This window comes from Bombina bombina, unplaced genomic scaffold, assembly GCF_027579735.1.
Source record: "Bombina bombina isolate aBomBom1 unplaced genomic scaffold, aBomBom1.pri scaffold_534, whole genome shotgun sequence".
NCBI classification, from domain to species: Eukaryota; Metazoa; Chordata; class Amphibia; order Anura; family Bombinatoridae; genus Bombina; species Bombina bombina.
In genome coordinates, this window is record NW_026513107.1 from 177,784 (window position 1) to 198,303 (window position 20,520).

Consider the following 20,520-nt stretch of genomic DNA (forward strand, 5'->3'; position numbering starts at 1 on the left):
CATTTACACTATATACATATATTGGTATAAATAAACACAGAGACATGAAAGACAACATTGTTTAGAACAAAAAAAGGAATTTAGGGACATGTAAATATGTTTGCAAAAGATTTCTGACATAACACACACACTCACACACATATATATATATGCAAATGATGACACTTAGGGAAGTCTCCCTATGTGTGATGCGGGAATCCAGACATGCTCAGTGTGCCTAGAGGGATATGTCTGCACCTCACTGACGAGGCCCACAATAGGCCGAAACGTACGTCTGGGGTTTTGCTGTATCTCTCGTTCAGAGAGGGATTGCCTGGTATTTTGGGGCTGGGCTGTACTGTGAAGTCAGGATCAGACTGATATGCTTCAGGAAAGTTCTTCTCTGTGAAAGGCACATGTTGGGCAAAAAGAGGCTGCTTCTTGGGTGGTAACTAGCCATAGAACAAGCTATTATGCTATTGTTCGTTCTCAGGTTGAGCGCTTCTCTCAGGAAAAACCTGAATAACTGCAACATCGATGACTGTTAGTTAACAACAGTCCGATGCTCATCGCACCATACTTGACGCACGTGTTTTTGACGTGTTTTTTTATAAATAAGAGCATTGTATGTGGATCCACGGCAGCGATGTCTGGCGAGCATATTGACGCCTGCGAACGCACTGAGATTGACGCTTTGATAAATAAGCCCCCATATGTTTTACGATTGTAAAAAAACTGTTAAATGTAAATAACTTTTGGTATGTTTTATCAAATGTCCTGAAAATTTTAGAATATGTTTGAATAGATAGATTAATGTATTGTGGGACGTTTGGGGGAAATTGGTTAAGATCTAAGATAAATTTTGTACGTTAAGCCACACTAAGCTCCCCAAAAAGCAAGCTTAATGTCACTCATTTGCCTTGTGGGACACCAAAATCCATGAAACTTCTAGGATAGGTTTGGAAAGTGAAACACTGAGTTTGTGCCAAGTTTCAAGGCAATTGATTGAAGTTTTGGTGAATTTTGGTACATTAAGCTCTTTTTACATTAAGCTGCTCACATTAAATGTTTTAGGATTGTAAAAAAATAGTTAAATGTGAATAACTTTTGGTATGTTTTATCAAATGTTCTGACATTTTCAGAATATGTTTGAATCAATAGATTAATGTATTGTGGTAAGTTTGGTGGAAATTGGTTAACATCTAAGTTCAATTTTGTACGTTAAGCCACATTAAGCTCCCCAAAAAACAAGCTTAATGTCACTCATTTCCTTTGTGGAATTCCAAAATCCATGAAACTTCTAGGATAGGTTTGGATAGTGAAAATCTTGGGTTGTGCAAAATTATGCAGCAATTGATTAACATTTGGCTACTTTTTTACTCATTACGCCACATTAAGCTCTCCAAAAAACAAGCTTAATGTCACTCATTTGCATTGTGGGACACCAAAATCCATGAAACTTCTAGGATAGGTTTGGAAAGTGAAAAACTGAGTTTGTGCCAAGTTTCAAGGCAATTGATTGAAGTTTTGGTGAATTTTGGTACATTAAGCTCTGTTTACATTAAAATGCTCACATTAAATGTTTTAGGATTGTAAAAAAAAAATTAAATGCGAATAACTTTTGGTATTTTTTATCAAATTTCCTGAAATTTTCAGAATATGTTTGAATAGATAGATTAATATATTGTGAGAAGTTTGGGGGAAATTGGTTAAGATCTAAGTTCAATTTTGTACGTTAAGCCACATTAAGCTCCCCAAAAAACAAGCTTAATGTCACTCATTTGCCTTGGTGGAAACCAAATACCATGAAACTTCTAGGATAGGTTTGGAAAGTGACAAACTGAGTTTGTGCCAAGTTTCAAGGCAATTGATCGATGTTTAGGTGAATTTTGGTACATTAAGCTCTTTTTACATTAAGCTGCTCACATTAAATGTTTTAGGATTGTAAAAAAATAGTTAAATGTGAATAACTTTTGGTATATTTTATCAAATGTTCTGAAATTTTCAGAATATGTTTGAATCCATAAATTAATGTATTGTGGTAAGTTTGGTGGAAATTCGTTAACATCTAAGTTCAATTTTGTAGGTTAAGCCACATTAAGCTCCCCAAAAAACAAGCTTAATGTCACTCATTTGCCTTGTGGAATTCCAAAATCCATGAAACTTCTAGGATAGGCTTGGATAGTGGAAATCTTGGGTTGTGCAAAATTATGCAGCAATTGATTAACATTTGGTCACTTTTTTACTCATTAAGCTACATTAAGCCATTTTCACATTAAATGTTTTAGGATGTCCCAAACTTTATTATAGCACGTAGCTGAGTAAAAAGACAGACTGACAGGCAAGCTTAACAGACAGGACAAAAGGTCTTACGCGTTTCGCGCCCCCTAGTGGCGCTTACTCATAGACTGTTGTCTATGTTACAACCTTAGCAATTTATAGGCTTAACAGAAGAAAATTAACCCCTCAGCTGCCTGATAAAAACAGGTTAAAAACATAGTTAGTTCTGAGTGTACACAGGATAGTTCTAAATAATAATTATAAAGGCATCTCAGTACACAGATGATAAATCTAAAGACTAGATAAAATTAGGCTAAATGCATCATATAACATTAAAAAGAAGGGAACAGCATAATTGGTTACAGAAAGAAATGTGAGAACAGTTACTGAATTATCTATTAAGCAAACAGACTATAATATACTCCCTTTAATTCTTAATCTAAGCATGAAAGTGGGCAAAAACCAATCAATAAAAATTCAAAATTAACCAATGAAAAACTAAATAAGATGGATTTTCATGAGATAAATACAATAAGTACATGCTAATAGAAAAATATAAATGAATGAATAATTTTTAAATTAAATGATTTTAAAATTTCATGATTTTTAGATTTTAATTTGCATATCCTACATTCACAGTTTTATAAATTGTCTATAATTAATTATCGATAAAATAGCTAACATCACATTCCCTATTCATGCCAGTTGGATGACATGTTTTGAGTTTTAAAATCCAGTATAATTCTTTATTCTCTAGGATTTTGGATTTATTGCCTCCTCTTGGGGGAACTGTAGCTATGTCAAAAATTTGTAAAGACAGATCTGCTTTATTTGAAAGATGGACATAATTAAAATGGTTTGCAACTGCAGAATCAGAGTCATAGTTCTTAGTATCCCTGATGTGTTCATCAAATCTGGTTCTAACATGACGTGATGTCATGCCTACATACTGGCAAAAACAAAGTTTGCATGTAAGCAGATAAACTGCATATTGAGTGGAACAATTAGCATATAAATCTATATTATAGATGTTATTATCAGCAGTGCAACGAAAGGTTTCACCCTGAAGTATGTTGGGACACGCATAGCAAATTTTTGCCCCACATTTGTAGGTAACTTTTTTAGACAACCAGTTTTTTGTTATACCTTGGGATGTATTCATTACCATGCTAGGAGACAATATTTGCCCCAATGTCTTGGATTCTTTAGGGACAAATTTGTATTTGTGAATATATTTGCTTAGTACATCATCTGTGGCCAATATTGGTAAATGCTTTTTGAAAATATTGACTATTTCCTGATATTGTTGACTGAATTCAGTAGTGAAAACTATTGAGTCATCAAAGCTATCTTCTCTAGACCTTGTATGTTGTGTACCTTGGTGATAGGTACTAACCATTTTTCTACATTTTTCTAGCTTGTGAAACTTATAACCTCTTTTAGTTACTCTATTTCTGAGTTCTATAGACTGCTGTTCATAGATGTTATCAGATTTGGTATTGCGTCTAAGTCTGATAAATTGTGATTTAGGTATAGATTCAATGAGGTGTTGTGGGTGTTGAGAAGTGGCATGTAGTATGGTATTACCAGCTGTTATTTTTCTGAATGTTTTAGTCACAATATTATTGTCAATGATTTGAAGGGTTAGATCCAAGTAATTAACACTTACTCTACTGTGTTCCCCAGTGAATTTTAAACCCATTATGGTTTAAATGGTAATGAATACATCCCAAGGTATAGCAAAAAACTGGTTGTCTAAAAAAGGTACCTATAAATGTGGGGCAAAAATTTGCTATGCGTGTCCCAACATACTTCAGGGTGAAACCTTTCATTGCACTGCTGATAATAACATCTATAATATAGATTTCTATGCTAATTGTTCCACTCAATATGCAGTTTACCTGCTTACATGCAAACTTTGTTTTTGCCAGTATGTAGGCATGACATCACGTCATGTTAGAACCAGATTTAATGAACACATCAGGGATACTAAGAACTATGACTCTGATTCTGCAGTTGCAAACCATTTTAATTATGTCCATCTTTCAAATAAAGCAGATCTGTCTTTACAAATTATTGACATAGCTACAGTTCCCCCAAGAGGAGGCAATAAATCCAAAATCCTAGAGAAGAAAGAATTATACTGGATTTTAAAACTCAAAACATGTCATCCAACTGGCATGAATAGGGAATGTGATGTTAGTTATTTTATCGATAATTAATTATAGACAATTTATAAAACTGTGAATGTAGGATATGCAAATTAAAATCTAAAAATCATGAAATTTTAAAATCATTTAATTTAAAAATGATTCATTCATTTATATTTTTCTATTAGCATGTACTTATTGTATTTATTTCATGAAAATCCATCTTATTTAGTTTTCCATTCGTTAATTTTGAATTTTTATTTATTGGTTTTTGCTCACTTTCATGCTTAGATTAAGAATTAAAGGGAGTATAGTATAGTCTGTTTGCTTAATAGATCATTCAGTAGCTGTTCTCACATTTCTTTCTGTAACCAATTATGCTGTTCCCTTCTTTTTAATGTTATATGATGCATTTAGCCTAATTTTATCTAGTCTTTAGATTTATCATCTGTGTACTGAGATGCCTTTATAATTATTATTTAGAACTATCCTGTGTACACTCAGAACTAACTATGTTTTTAACCTGTTTTTATCAGGCAGCTGAGGGGTTAATTTTCTTCTGTTAAGCCTATAAATTGCTAAGGTTGTAACATAGACAACAGTCTATGAGTAAGCGGCACTAGGGGGCGCGAAACGCGTAAGACCTTTTGTCCGGTCTGTTAAGCTTGCCTGTCAGTCTGTCTTTTTACTCAGCTACGTGCTATAATAAAGTTTCTGTATTTTATATACTTTTTTGCCTGTGGGTCTGTCCAGTAGTGCCTGCCGCCTTCTCTCCATGTGTCTTGCTCCACGGGCTTATCCTCCGTTTTTTGGCTACGGCACTCCGTGAATTTTCTGGGGTCCTTACAGTGCTCTCTATTTGAGGATTTGACTTCCGGTTCATGCCGAGGACGCTTCAGCTGCGATCACTTTTCTCCCCTCATGCGTAATGGTTGAAATCCTGGTCTGCGGACGTTTCCTCTAAAGTCAAGCTTCTGGCAATTCCTTACAATGGCAAAACCTTGTTTGGACCCGGTTTGGCAGAAATAATCTCTGATATTACGGGTGGAAAAGGGTCTTTTCTACCTCAAGATAAGAAGAATAGGCCTAAAGGACGTCAGAGTAATTTTTGTTCCTTTTGTAACTTCAGAGGAAAGCCTTCCCCTTCTTCTTCCAAGCAGGAACCCAAACAGTCTTGGAACAAGGGGAAAAAATCAAAGAAACCCGCAGCTGATTCCAAATCAGCATGAAGGGTTTACCCCCGATCCAGGATCTGATCAGTTGAGGGGCAGACTTTCTCAGTTCTCTCAAGCCTGGATACGAGATGTACCAGATCCCTGGACTGTGGACATAGTATCCCAGGGTTACAAATTGGAATTCAAGACTTTTCCTGCCAGAGGCAGATTCCTTCTCTCAAGATTATCTGCAGACCAGATAAAGAGAGAGGCGTTCTTGAGATGTATTAAACATCTTTCCTCCCTGGGAGTGATAGTTCCAGTTCCAGTGCAGGAACAGGGTCTCAGATTCTACTCCAACCTATTTGTGGTTCCCAAAAAAGAGGGAACTTTCCATCCCTTTCTAGACTTGAAGTGTTTTTCTCAAAGTTCCATCCTCCAAGATGGAGACTATACTCTCCATTCTTCCTTTAGTACTAGAGGGTCAGTTTATGTTCCTATTCACAGGGACCATCACAGATTCCTGAGATTTGCCTTTCTGGACAAACATTTCCAGATCATAGCCCTTCCATTTGGTCTAGCCACGGCTCCCAGAATTTTTTCAAAGGTTCTAGGAAATCTTTTGGCAGTGATCCGTTCTTGTGGAATTGCTGTGGCACCCTACCTGGACGACATATTGATTCAGGCGCCATCTTTTCAACTAGCAAAATCTCACACAGAGTTATTGTTGTATTTTCTTCGTTCCCACAGATGGAATGTGAATCTGGAAAAAAGCTCCCTTTCCCCTGCTACAAGAGTAGTGTTCTTAGGGACCATAATATTTTTTTCTGACAGAGGTCAGGAAAAACAAAATAATTTCCTCTTGCCTTTCTCTTCAGGCTTCTGCTCATCCCTCAGTGGCTCAATGTATGGAAGTAATTGGTCTGATGGTTGCTTCCATGGACATCCATTCCTTTTGCTCGATTCCATTTGCGGGCTCTCCAGTTGTGTATGCTCAGACAATGGAATGGAGACCATGCAGATCTATCTCAGAGAATAGAGTTAGATCAGTCATCAAGGGATTCTCTCCCGTGGTGGATTTCTCAGGAACATCTGTCTCAGGGCACATGCTTTCGGAGACCTTCCTGGGTGATCGTGACCACAGACGCCAGCCTGCTGGGCTGTGGAGCAGTCTGGATCTCGTTAAAAGCTCAGGGCCTTTGGACTTGGGAGGAGTCTGCTCTTCCCATCAACATCTTGGAGTTGAGGGCGATTTACAATGCTCTATTGGCTTGGCCTCAGTTGTCCTCAGCCCAGTTTATCCGGTTTCAGTCAGACAACATAACCTCTGTGGCTTTCATCAATCACCAGGGAGAAACTTGGAGTTCCTTAGCCATGAAGGAGGTTACTCAGATTCTTCAGTGGGCAGAGACCCTCAATTGCTGTCTATCTGCCATTCACATTCCAGCAGTAGACAACTGGGAAGCGGATTTTCTGAGCAGACAGACGTTTCATTCCGGGGAGTGGGAACTCTATCCGGAGGTGTTTTCCAGCTTAATCCTCAAATGGGGGGTGCTGGAGTTAGATCTGATGGTGTCCCGTCAGAACGCCAAGGTACGGTTCAAGGTCAAGAGATCCACAGGCCGTTCTGAAAGATGCTCTGGCGGTTCCTTGGGTTTTCAGGTTGGCATACCTGTTTCCTTCGTTTACTCTCTTTCCACGAGTCATTGCTCGTATCAAACAGGAGAGGGCGTCGGTGAACTAATAGCCCCTTCGTGGCCTTGCAGGATCTGGTTTGCAGATCTAGTGGAGATGTCATCTCTCCCACCTTGGAGAGTACCTCTGAGTAAGGACCTCCTGGTTCAGGGTCCCTTCCTTCATCCAAATCTCATTTCTCTTTATTGGTGTGAATCCAAGGACTACTCTTGGAGTAGAATTAGAATTCCTAGAATTGTATCTTTTCTTCAGGAAGGCTTGGAGAAGGGATTGTTAGTCAGTTTTTGTCATATCGATGTGTACCCGGTCCATTTTTAGAGAGACTTTTCAATTTACTTCTGTTCTCAAATGTACTTCATTCTCTTGGCATCCTTTGTTGAAAAACATACCTGGGTAGTTTTTAGGTGCAGCAGTGCATTACTGAGAGCTAGCTGGTGATTAGTGGCTATGCGCATATGCTTCTTGTCATTGATTCACCAGATTTGTTCAGTTAGGTCCCAGTAGTGCGTTGCTGTTCTCTGGAGCTGGCTTTAATAATTTATTTGTTAAAAGGTAAGCTGTTTTGAATTATTTAAATAAAAAAGTTTTTTATATAATCTGCCTCCAAGAGACACACCTCTCTGATCTTGAACATAGTAAAATCAAGGTTAGGTGGCTTGGGGACTCACTCTTCTTCTACTACAAGAATGCAGCGAGAGGGGTAATGATTTTGCTCCACAAAAATCTTGGGCATAAGATCAATAAAGTTATAAAAGATAAAGAGGGCAGATATCTGCTTGTGAGACTGTTGATCCAGAATCAAAACTATGTAATAATAAATGCGTATGGCCCAAATGTTCCTAATGAAAAATTTTGGAACCATCTGCTGAAGAAAATACTTAAATTCTCAAGGGATACGATAATACTTACTGGAGACTTTAACATAACCCCTAATTCCTATTTAGATAGGCGTAAGTTGGGAGAGCAGAGAACAAAAGTTAGTTATACAAGATATCATCTAAACTATGAAAAAAGAGTTTTTAAGCTATTCTCACAGGCTGTAAATTTGGTGGACATATGGAGAATGTTAAATCCCAATAATTGTGAGTTTACATGTTGCTCCAAATCCCACAACACTCTTTCGAGACTGGATTTATTTCTTGTATCCGAATCTTTAGCACTTAAGGTGTCAAACTGTGATATTTTTGAGTTTACTCTATCGGATCATGCTCCGGAAGTATTAATAGTTCAAACCAAAAAAGTTTTCACATTCAATTCATTTTTCTTCCCCATGTATCTTTTAAATTCAGTTAAATTTAAATCCTTTTTGATCAAATCATGGAAAGAGTTTAGCAGCTTTAATAATCATTGCAGAAATGACATTCCGATTTTTTGGGAAACTTTACTTAAAGGCAGAGATATGGCCAGAGTAAAAAGAGAGCAAAGATTTGTCAAACAAGGTAAAAGATGCCTATGCTCTTTATCTAAGTAACCCTGATAGGCTAAATAGAGACAATTATTTTGTTTGTAAGAAGGAAAGAGATCTTTCCCTTTTAGAAGAAGCAGAAGACTCCCTGCATAAGAACGCAGCTAGATTTATAAGACATGGAAATAAAGCGGGTACATTTCTGGCCTCAATCTTTAAGAGACAAACTTATAGGAAGCCCATAGTGGCTATTAAGAATAATAATATCACTACTACGGATCAAGATCAGATAGCCCTTTTATTTCATAATTATTATACTAACTTATATACCTCTCAGAATCCTCGTCCGGAAGCTATTAATAATTTTCTAGTAAATACTGATCTCCCTCTAATTTTAGAATCAGACCTTGAAATTTTAAATAAACCAATTCTTGAAGAAGAAATATATAAGATTATTAGTTCAATGTCTAGAGGGAAGACCACAGGCCCAGATAATTTGCCTGTGGGGTTTTATTTGATGCTTTCTGACGAGATCATTCCGGTTTTAAAGGATTTGTATAAAATTTATTTTGAGGATAATTTTAAGATATCTGAGAATTTCAAAAGGGCTAACATCATTCTGATTCCCAAAAATAATAAGGACCCCTCAGAAGTTACGGCGTATAGGCCAATCTCTCTGCTAAATCTTGACTACAAGATTCTGATGAAGATCTTGGCAGAGAGGATGAAGGTAATTTTACCCAAAATCATCCATCCCGATCAAGTGGGTTTTGTGAGTGGGAGAGTACCAGAAAGCAATATAAGGAAAATTCTACATGCAATTTGCTTGTACAGTGGCGACAGTTCCGCTCTGCCGGAGGCCTTCCTGCTATCCTTGGATGCAGAGAAGGCCTTCGACAGAGTGGAGTGGCCATTTCTGGTGGAGGTTTTAAAAAGGTTTGGCTTTGAGGGTAATTTTGTTAATTTGATTGGTAATATATACTCGGACACTAAGGCATCCTTGTTAATTAATAATGGTATCTCTAAGTCCTTCATACTTTCAAGGGGAACTCTTCAAGGCTGCCCCCTATCTCCGCTTTTATTTGATTTAATATTAGAACCTTTGGCCATTAAGTTAAGAGAGACTTAATCTGGAATTACTTTAGGCAAGATGGCATTAAAAACTTTGTTGTTTGCCGATGATCTTTTTCTTTTCGTGGCTAACCCTAAGGATTCTATTTATCTTGTTTTGGATCTTTTGGATAAGTACGGTGCCGTTTCCGGCTATAAGACCAACTTTTCGAAATCCAAGATACTTTGGTTGAAGAAACTAAATTATTCTCAATCACACCAATTTATTCAAACAAATTTTTCTGGATTATCTGGGTTTAAAAATCTCTGCCAATCCTTTGGATTGGTATCAGGACAATATCTCCCCAATTCTTCAGGATAGTAAAGATAAAATGAAGAGCTGGGCAGCTCTTCCTGTTTCGATCTCCGGGAAGATCAACCTCTACTAGATGTTCATAATTCCTAAAATCCTATATATACTCGGGATGCTTCCTCTCTTGATTAAGAAACTTGATTTTTGGCGTTTTAATCAAGCTCTGAGATACTTCCTATGGAGTGGGAGGAAAGCTTGAATAAAACTTGAAATTCTGTACCAAACTTATCTCAGAGGGGGATTGGCCTTACCGAATCTGGAATGGTACAATTTTGCTACCATCTTGTGATTGCCAATTGATTGGTTGTTACAGTCATTTAAATTTTCCAATAAATATCTAGAAGAGCAGGTTTGTTTTCCACACTCTTTAAGTTTTGTGGTACATGCATCAAATAAAGTTTTGGGAAAGATGATCTCTAATCACCCTCTATTTAGAGATATTCTAGTAGTATGGAGGAAAGCTATGAGGCTTCTTGGACATCCATCTACTATTTCTAAGTGGCTGCCAGTGCAAGGGAACTGTTATTTTCCTTTGGGAAATACAGTTAATATGTTTAATAACTGGTCACCAATTAAATCTCTAACTATTAAAGATCTTTATGATCCAGATTCTAGGAAGTTGTATAACTTTGTTAAATTCCAACATAAATTCATGACGGTTCAAACTAAACATAAATTTTATTTTCTTCAACTAAAAAGCTACATTTGTAAGCTTGCAAAAAACTTTCCCCAATTATGGTTAGATCACCCCTTATTGGATACTATTAATCCTGGAAAATGGTCTTTATCATCTATTTATAAAATTCTAAGAGCATCAGAGGGGGGGAAAACGCTCAACAGAGCTAATTTCTTACTGGGTGAATACTTTGGATATGCCTGACCTTCCTAGTCACTTCTTTAGAAGCCTTAAAAAAACACAGTTACTTTGCCCTTCAGCATATCTAAGGGAAACTCTATTTAGATTAGTGAATAGGGACTACCTCACACCACAACGAGAAGCCAAGTGGAATGAGAAAGTTAAAAATCAGTGTCTTAAATGCTCTCAAATCGACCCAGATTTAGGCTACCTTTTATGGGATTGTCCAAAAGTGAAACAATTTTGGTTAAAAGTTGCGTATTTTCTTTCACAAGTAATAAAAATCAAAGTAACTTTATCAATGGAATCTACCATTTTATTGTCTTCTCGAGACTCATGAGGGAATAAATACAACTTTATCCTAACAGCTATAATAATTCTTAGAAAATTACTGTTTATTAACTGGATCAGTTCTAGAGTTCCTTCTGTCAATGAGGCAAAGATATTATTGATAAATTCCGCAATAACAGCGACCTATGATTATAGAACAGAGAGGAAAAAGATAACTCTTTTGGGAAGATCTGGAGGGATTTTATTCTTTACCAAGAAACGAACTTTATAAACAGAATTCATTATTAATACTCAATTGTAGTAATGGGGTTTTTTTTTGGGGGTGTATTTATTGTTGTTTATTTTATTACTCTTCCTTTGCTTCTATGAAGTTTAATGTTCTTCAGGGCTAATATAAGGGTCTTGTAATCATTGATTGTTATTTCTATTGTTACCAATCATCATTTGCCATTTGCTCTTTTCTCTCTCTTTTTAGCGTGTATATTTATATGGTATAATAAAGTTTTTGGAAAAAAATAAAATATATATATATATTATTTAAATACAGTTATTGTGCAGTAGTATATACTAGAAATATATGAATTGTGTATGAGCTTTTTTATGAAGCCTACATTTTTACATGTTGAAATTTTCTGCAGGACAAATGAATAAACATATTAAGGAAATGGAAGAGACATCTTCACTTGTAATCCAGAAGTTCTGGAGGGGCTATAAGGAAAGGAAAAAGTTCCATCAGCAGAAAGTTCTACTAAAACAATATAAAGCAGCTGTCACTATTCAAAGAGCAGTAAGTCTTAATATCAAATGTGCAAATATATGTGAGAAATTACTGTCATATAAAAGAAGCATAAATAACAGGGATATGACTTTATTATACCAAAAGAAATAATGAATATCTATAGAGAGAGAGAGCTAATGTATATTTCTTGTGGTAGCAAATGCCACAATATAATCCAAATATTTTCACTATTCAATTTATATTCCTAGTATAATAAACATTATATTAAATAATGGATATGTGTTATCTAAACTTGAAAGTGCATGGTATAGTCAGTAGACGTGCTTTCAAACGGTTACTAATATTGCTATATTATTTGCACTCATTTAACAAAGAAATGAACAAACCAAATGCATGTGAAGTAAAAAATATAGTTGATTCTTTCATGCAGTTAATACCCTAAAGGCAGGAAAGGCTTCAAGTTTACAGTTTTACATTTTTCAATAGTGATCTAGCAATGTCCCTGTCTGTTGATTGATTGCTGTGTCGGCCAATAAGTGTGTAAGGTTAATTTTTATTCTTGAAAATCCTTACACATTAATAAAATAATTAAGAGCCATTATTGCTTTAAAAAAAAAAACGCGCTCTGATTTGTTAGAACATGTCATTATAAGACTAGCGACTCTGCATCTCTATGTGTTTAACCTTCACAAAGGGATTGAACACAAGTAACAGTAACACTCTGCAGCTGAACCGAACAACTCCATGAACTAATCTTAACGAATATGAAAAATCGTTATTCTTTTTTGCCCATTATGAATGATTGGTCAGAAACTTTTTTTGTCTGTTCACATGTCTAATATTCAGTCCAAGTCTAGGTTCTCACAAACTATCTTCTTTGAATTAATCCTCAAAATAAAAATATAAAAAACACAATAGTGCAATAATGTTCCAAATGTACATAATAAAAGCAGGTATCAGAAAGTTACTCACAAATCCATAAGCTCAAACGAACTTGCAGGCTTGATCTCCACTATTAGCCTTAGAGCACAAAGCTATGTGGCAGGGTACCGTTAATTACTGGGGGGGGGGCAACAGCATAATGGCTGCCCCCCAAACTGTTGTTATCACTGTTTCCTCCTCCAACCCGACTTGGCCCCACTCAATGACAGGTCCAGCCCCAGTATTTTGTGACCGTGCCCACAAAATACTGGTGGACCCTCAGGACGTGCCCCCCCATAATTAATTGCTGGAGATGCCATTGTTAAGCATATTGGTCATATAATATACATCTAGTAAGAGCAGTGACATAGGGGTTTCAGCACACAAGGATGACAGCAGATTAACTATTTTGCATAGTCTTATCCTTAGTCCTCTTCATCATTGTATTCCTTAAACCACACTCCCTACGTGTCGCAACAATCTCCAATAATTATTTCATCACAATGGTGGAATTTTTTATTTTTTTCCCAATAATATTTTATTGAAAGGTTTTTGTCGTTAAACAGGTATTCAACAAATACAGTTGGAAACAGATTGTCAACATATTCTGGGTGGTTACATGGTTACATTTTGCTGCAACAAACATCTTACAATCATTACAATCATTAGTTGCATGTCATATTATCAATACAATTCCAATAGTAAATCCAATATGAGCATTAATAACATGGGTAATGGAGTAGTTGGTCATGGGTTAAATGGTGACATTTTTTTTTTTTTTCTATAAATACTTAGTTGTTCCCATCACCATTTGCTTAAAGCGGACCTACTTAAAGCGGACCCTTTATACACACCGAACCAGCACATGGTTCAAATTCACCTATGTCTCCCTTTCTTAAAAAAATGTGTAGTAGTGCTTGCATGTGTTTAAATCCCATGCAAAGTTAGCTGTCATTTAGGTACACAAACTAAAAACCAAAACTATAAACAAAGGTTACCGCTAAACCTATGTTACCTAATATAAGCAGTCTGTCAATCTAGCTGGTAAAGACTGAACGTGAATTTCAAAGCATTGTATGTGTTTATTGCAGATTATAGTGCTTAGTATGAGGAAGACCATTCTTCTCTAATGGCTACAATGATCACAACCTAGTATAAAAGCCATAACTGCCGTCTCTCTTTCACATTAACTTTACTGATAATATATTTCATTAGGAGGGATATAGACAGAACATTATTTGGGTACTTATGGCACACATAGATATACACATTATATAAGAAGGAGAAGGAATATGCAGGGCCACAATCATATGCAGCTTTACATTTTAAGTGAATTGTTCCTCTTCTTGTTTCTTGTATTCCTTAATTTGCGTGTCAATTTACCTGTAAAACTGAAAACTAATTTTGATTTATGTTGGAACACAAGGCTTAGTTGTATATCCTTAATTCAGGGTAACAGGAGTTTTGCTGTAAAAATTATGGAGTATAAGGGTTGTTACTTGCCTTTTCAAATTATAGTGTCAAACCCACTGTAATGTACTTCATGGATGGATTATATATTTTAGTCACTACCTTTCTTTTGTGTGCATTGCTTGATTTTGTGATAACCTGTTTGGCCCTTTAATACAGGCATTGCGCTTTTTAAAAAAAAGAAGACGAATCCGTGATTCCTTATCTCTACTGAAAACAAACCAAGAACTGAAAGATGAACAGCGACTGCAGCTTCAGAAAAATGTGGACAGCTACACAAAGCTTCACCCGGTTAGTTTGGTATTTGATTGCATAATAATGCAGGGTTGACCATTTTATTTTATATGTATGATGCTAGCCACACACTTTTTAGAAAGCACATGAGTTTGAGAAAAAAAATATAGAAACAGAGATATTGACGGCAGATAAGAGCCATAGGCCCAGCAAGTCTGCCCGATATACCTAACAGTATAAACTTATCTAGTTTGTAGGATAGCCTTATGCTTGTCCCATGCATTTTTAAAATCCCCCACAGTGTTTGTCGCTACTACCTCTTGAGGAAGTTTATTCCATAAATCAACCAATCTTTTTGTAAAGAAGTGCTTCCTCAAATTACTGCTGAATCTACTACCCTTCAGCTTGAGATCATGACCCCTTGTTCTTGAATTTTCCATTTTATGTAAAATACCCACAGCCTCAGTTTTACAAAGCCCTTTAACGTACTTGAAAGTTGCTATCATATCACCTGTTTCCCTTCTCTCCTCTAAGCTATACATATTTATGTCATTGAGCCTATCCTGGTACGTTTTATTTTTTAGACCATGTACCATTTTGGTAGCCCTCCTTTGCACAGATTCAAGTTTGTTAATATCCTTCTGAAGATATGGCCTCCAGAACTGCACACAATACTCAAGATGAGGCCTAACTAATGATCTATAAAGTGGCATGAGAACCTTACTATTTCTGCTGCAAATACCTCTACCAATACATCCAAGCATTCTGCTAGCCTTACTCGCTGCATTACTACATTGTTTACTAAGTTTTAAATCATCTGAAATAATAATTCCCAAGTCCTGTTCCTCATCTGTCAGTAAAGTGTCATTGAGTCTGTAATTAACATTTGGATATTTCTTCCCTAAATGCATTATTTTACACTTTGCTGTGTTAAACTTTAGATCCCAGTTGTTTGTCCGATCCTCCAATTGTTTTATATCACTTCAACAATTGTAGGATCGGACAAACGACTGGGATCTAAAGTTTAACACAGCAAAGTGTAAAATAATGCATTTAGGGAAGAAAAATCCATATATATGTTGCATATTCCAAAAAGTTAAAAGCTAGGACTTAAATCCTGGGAGACGTGTCCCATGCTCCAGTGATTTGTCAAGTCCTGCATTAAGGAGCTCTGTGTTTATTCTTAAATTAAATGAAAAACACAAGAGGGCGCCAACATAGTACATCATATTGAATAACTATAGTTTTCATAACTTGCACCAGAATAAGTAAGAACCACAAAGATTATTGCATAGCCAAATAGCACATCTTGGGAACTAACCGCGCTTACCTTCCCACTGAAGTGGTTTGTATATATTCTTACTAATGCACCAGAGAACTGAGTATGATATGCAAATTAGGTACTATTTGCTTGCATACTGTGTCTGACCACAGAATACGATTATGGGGTAAATGCAGCAAAACCTTCTAAACAGCCGTTTTGAGCTAATTTGCTCTCACCAGCAGAAGATAGGTTTGATTTGCTGCTAAGTGAAGCGTTTTTTTCCAGGGAAAATGCAATATTCATTTAAGTTATTGTGTAGCTAAAACTGAGCTTAAAATCTTCCATTTCATAAAAGTAAGAACCACATATTTTATTGCATGACCAATTAAAAAATCTAAGTATCCCTGCTTGCCTTCCCATACAAGATGTTCTTACAAAGAGGCATACAAGACCAGTGGCAGTGTGTGCTATCATAAGCTATATGGGTGCTATCAATACCTTTTCCAATTCTTGTATGGCTGCTTGCAACCCAATAAGCAGCATTTACAAAACCTATAAAATCACACATTGCTGTTTGGTCTTGTGTGCTTCTTTGTATGTGAGTATTCTAATTCAGGTTATTAATATTTTGAATAACCCAATCTAATACATTATGTTGACACACTCTTGTGTATCTTTTATTTTTGTGAGCTATGAAGTGCTAGGCCAGCTGAGAAAGATCTACAAGGAGCTGCACACATACTATTGGACTTTGAGGTGGATTTAGTGTACTGCTAAATAGAATATATCGTGTTATATCATATTATATATTTATATTAATTTAAGAGGGTCTGCATTTATATTAATTTAAGAGGGTCTGCACCACAGCCTAGTTTTTTGTTATACTCAGCTAGGCTTATAACTAGATATATTTACTCCAGGTTATAATCCCTCTTTTTGGAAGTGAGGGTTCCTGTTTTAGAGTATATCTTCCCTCTCCCTACTTTTGCTTTATTCTAATATATATATATATATATTATATATATATATATATATATATATATATATATATATATATATATATATATATATATATATATATATATATATATATATATATATACAGGGAGTGCAGAATTATTAGGCAAGTTGTATTTTTGAGGATTAATTTTATTATTGAACAACAACCATGTTCTCAATGAACCCAAAAAACTCATTAATATCAAAGCTGAATAGTTTTTGAAGTAGTTTTTAGTTTGTTTTTAGTTATAGCTATTTTAGGGGGATATCTGTGTGTGCAGGTGACTATTACTGTGCATAATTATTAGGCAACTTAACAAAAAACAAATATATACCCATTTCAATTATTTATTTTTACCAGTGAAACCAATATAACATCTCAACATTCACAAATATACATTTCTGACATTCAAAAACAAAACATAAACAAATCAGTGACCAATATAGCCACCTTTCTTTGCAAGGACACTCAAAAGCCTGCCATCCATGGATTCTGTCAGTGTTTTGATCTGTTCACCATCAACATTGCGTGCAGCAGCAACCACAGCCTCCCAGACACTGTTCAGAGAGGTGTACTGTTTTCCCTCCTTGTAAATCTCACATTTGATGATGGACCACAGGTTCTCAATGGGGTTCAGATCAGGTGAACAAGGAGGCCATGTCATTAGATTTTCTTCTTTTATACCCTTTCTTGCCAGCCACGCTGTGGAGTACTTGGACGCGTGTGATGGAGCATTGTCCTGCATGAAAATCATGTTTTTCTTGAAGGATGCAGACTTCTTCCTGTACCACTGCTTGAAGAAGGTGTCTTCCAGAAACTGGCAGTAGGACTGGGAGTTGAGCTTGACTCCATCCTCAACCCGAAAAGGCCCCACAAGCTCATCTTTGATGATACCAGCCCAAACCAGTACTCCACCTCCACCTTGCTGGCGTCTGAGTCGGACTGGAGCTCTCTGCCCTTTACCAATCCAGCCACGGGCCCATCCATCTGGCCCATCAAGACTCACTCTCATTTCATCAGTCCATAAAACCTTAGAAAAATCAGTCTTGAGATATTTCTTGGCCCAGTCTTGACGTTTCAGCTTGTGTGTCTTGTTCAGTGGTGGTCGTCTTTCAGCCTTTCTTACCTTGGCCATGTCTCTGAGTATTGCACACCTTGTGCTTTTGGGCACTCCAGTGATGTTGCAGCTCTGAAATATGGCCAAACTGGTGGCAAGTGGCATCTTGGCAGCTGCACGCTTGACTTTTCTCAGTTCATGGGCAGTTATTTTGCGTCTTGGTTTTTCCACACGCTTCTTGCGACCCTGTTGACTATTTTGAATGAAACGCTTGATTGTTCGATGATCACGCTTCAGAAGCTTTGCAATTTTAAGAGTGCTGCATCCCTCTGCAAGATATCTCACTATTTTTGACTTTTCTGAGCCTGTCAAGTCCTTCTTTTGACCCATTTTGCCAAAGGAAAGGACGTTGCCTAATAATTATGCACACCTGATATAGGGTGTTGATGTCATTAGACCACACCCCTTCTCATTACAGAGATGCACATCACCTAATATGCTTAATTGGTAGTAGGCTTTCGAGCCTATACAGCTTGGAGTAAGACAACATGCATAAAGAGGATGATGTGGTCAAAATACTAATTTGCCTAATAATTCTGCACTCCCTGTATAGTAACAAGGGAGAGCACTCTCACTCAGTATATCAACTGCCAGGGTGCTAGTGTAATTAAATATAGCTGAACACAAAACTAGCACTCTCAGTCTGGGGAAGGGGATACTTTGTCCCCGAAACGTCACTACTTTCACAGTAAAAGATTTTTTTGGAAAGACCAGAGAGTGCTAGTTTAGTGTTCATACATATATATATATATATATATATATATATATATATATATATATATATATATATGTATATATTTTTTTCATGTAATTGGCAAGAGTCCATGAGCTAGTGACGTATGGGATATACAATCCTACCAGGAGGGGCAAAGATTCCCAAACCTCAAAATGCCTATAAATACACCCCTCACCATACCTACAATTCAGTTTTACCTCCTATGGAGGTGGTGTAGTAAGTTTGTGCTTGATTTCTTTTTTAAGACACGATGAGTCCACGGATCATCTTAATTACTAATGGGATATTCACCTCCTGGTCTGCAGGAGGCGGCAAAGAGCACCACAGCAAAGCTGTTAAATAGGCAATCCCTACTCTCCCACACCAGTCATTCTCTTTGCCTGCGTTAGTGATAGGAAGCGGTAAAGTGAGGTGTTAGATATGATTCTTCAATCAAGAGTTTATTATTTTTATATAGCGGTACATTATGGTGCTGCTTTGTCCTGGGGTGTAGTTGTAGTCCATATCAGTCTCTTCAGTAGAGCCTTGGTGGCTTTAAAGCAATGGGAACTTGTGGGACATAATTCTCACTGTGCCTCCCATATTTGTTTGCTGCCCTAACCCTGAAAACCTGAGGCATATTAAATCAGGAATTTCATTTTCTTCAGAGGTCCATGTGGGGGATAGGACCTCTCAAACCTGCTGAACTGCCTTTGCTGTCAGGCAGACATATGAGGTAAGTGCTTGTTTATTTTTCCTGGGACACTTAGAGGAAAAGGAGCACTTTTATTACACTTCATTACATTTCACATAAGGCTTATGGTTGCACAATATAACGTATAAGCGCTTGGGACATATAAACTATCAGGGTCTGAGAGAACCAGACAGCGTGTTACAGGCACTGGGGCTGGGAGAAAGCATAATTATAGTGGTTTCTACTACTATGGCGTTATTTAACATGGCTATAACGGCCAGGAGTGTGTTGTTGCGCTTTGCCACGCCCACGATGGGTGGATCGTCTAGATTGCGTGCCTTTCATACTGCGCCTCTATCTAGAGACGGTTCAGACAAAGTTACACGCATGATATTGCTCTGCCAAAAAGCGCATGTTTGCTTAGATTTTACAAGCGTTTTTAGACTGGAAGCCCTGCTGAATAGTTTCCCCATCGAATCAGGATTGCTGCCCTACTGGGAGTGAAGGATCCGGTTCTTACAGTCAGGTAGGCACCTCAGCAGTAGGGGTGTCTTTATTTTTAGTCTATAGCTGTTTGAGAACGTTGTTTTGTATTTTTTCTCGCACGCAGTAAAAAAAATACACTTTAAAATTTAAAGAGACAGTAACGTTTTTTTGATAAAAAAAAATTTGTGTAAAAATTAAAGTTTTCATTGCATATTTACATTTTTGCGACTAAATATGGACACAGGAGCCTTGCAAAATTTTACTTGCTCCATGTGTTTGGAGGCTAATGTGGAACCACAAATCCCTTTCTGTCCCTCATGCATCAAGAGGGCTATAGATTGTAGAGAAATTATTTTTCCTGAACAAATTCTTTCAAAAGCAGATGCTTCCCAAAAGTCTACCGACGAGGTGGAAGGTATGCCGCAGCTTTCTCCCCAAGCGTCCCAAACTCTAATGCCCGCTCAAGCAGTGTCCTGTACTCCTACTTTAGCGCCCACAGTTACCTTGAAAGACATAGCTTCTCTTATGTCCTCTACAATTTCTGAAGCATTGTCTGCTTTTCCTATGCTGCAAGGCAAACGTAAGAGGAAAGCCAGACAATCAGTAAGTGAGGTTGCGGATGCCATGGAAGTTCCCTCCCAACCCGA

The 20,520-nt window shown here is 36.9% G+C and overlaps 1 protein-coding gene across 1 annotated transcript in view; it reads left to right on the forward strand.

Moving 5' to 3' along the window:
• The window catches only part of LOC128644711 (IQ calmodulin-binding motif-containing protein 1), a gene marked incomplete at its 5' end in the record, with an annotated part of 195,417 nt that overhangs the window by 145,900 nt on the left and 28,997 nt on the right, over window positions 1-20,520 (forward strand). The window contains 2 exons of the mRNA XM_053697227.1: window positions 11,872-12,020; window positions 14,523-14,654. Of these exons, the coding sequence (XP_053553202.1) occupies window positions 11,872-12,020; window positions 14,523-14,654 (281 nt within the window). The remainder of the gene's footprint in view (window positions 1-11,871; window positions 12,021-14,522; window positions 14,655-20,520) is intronic.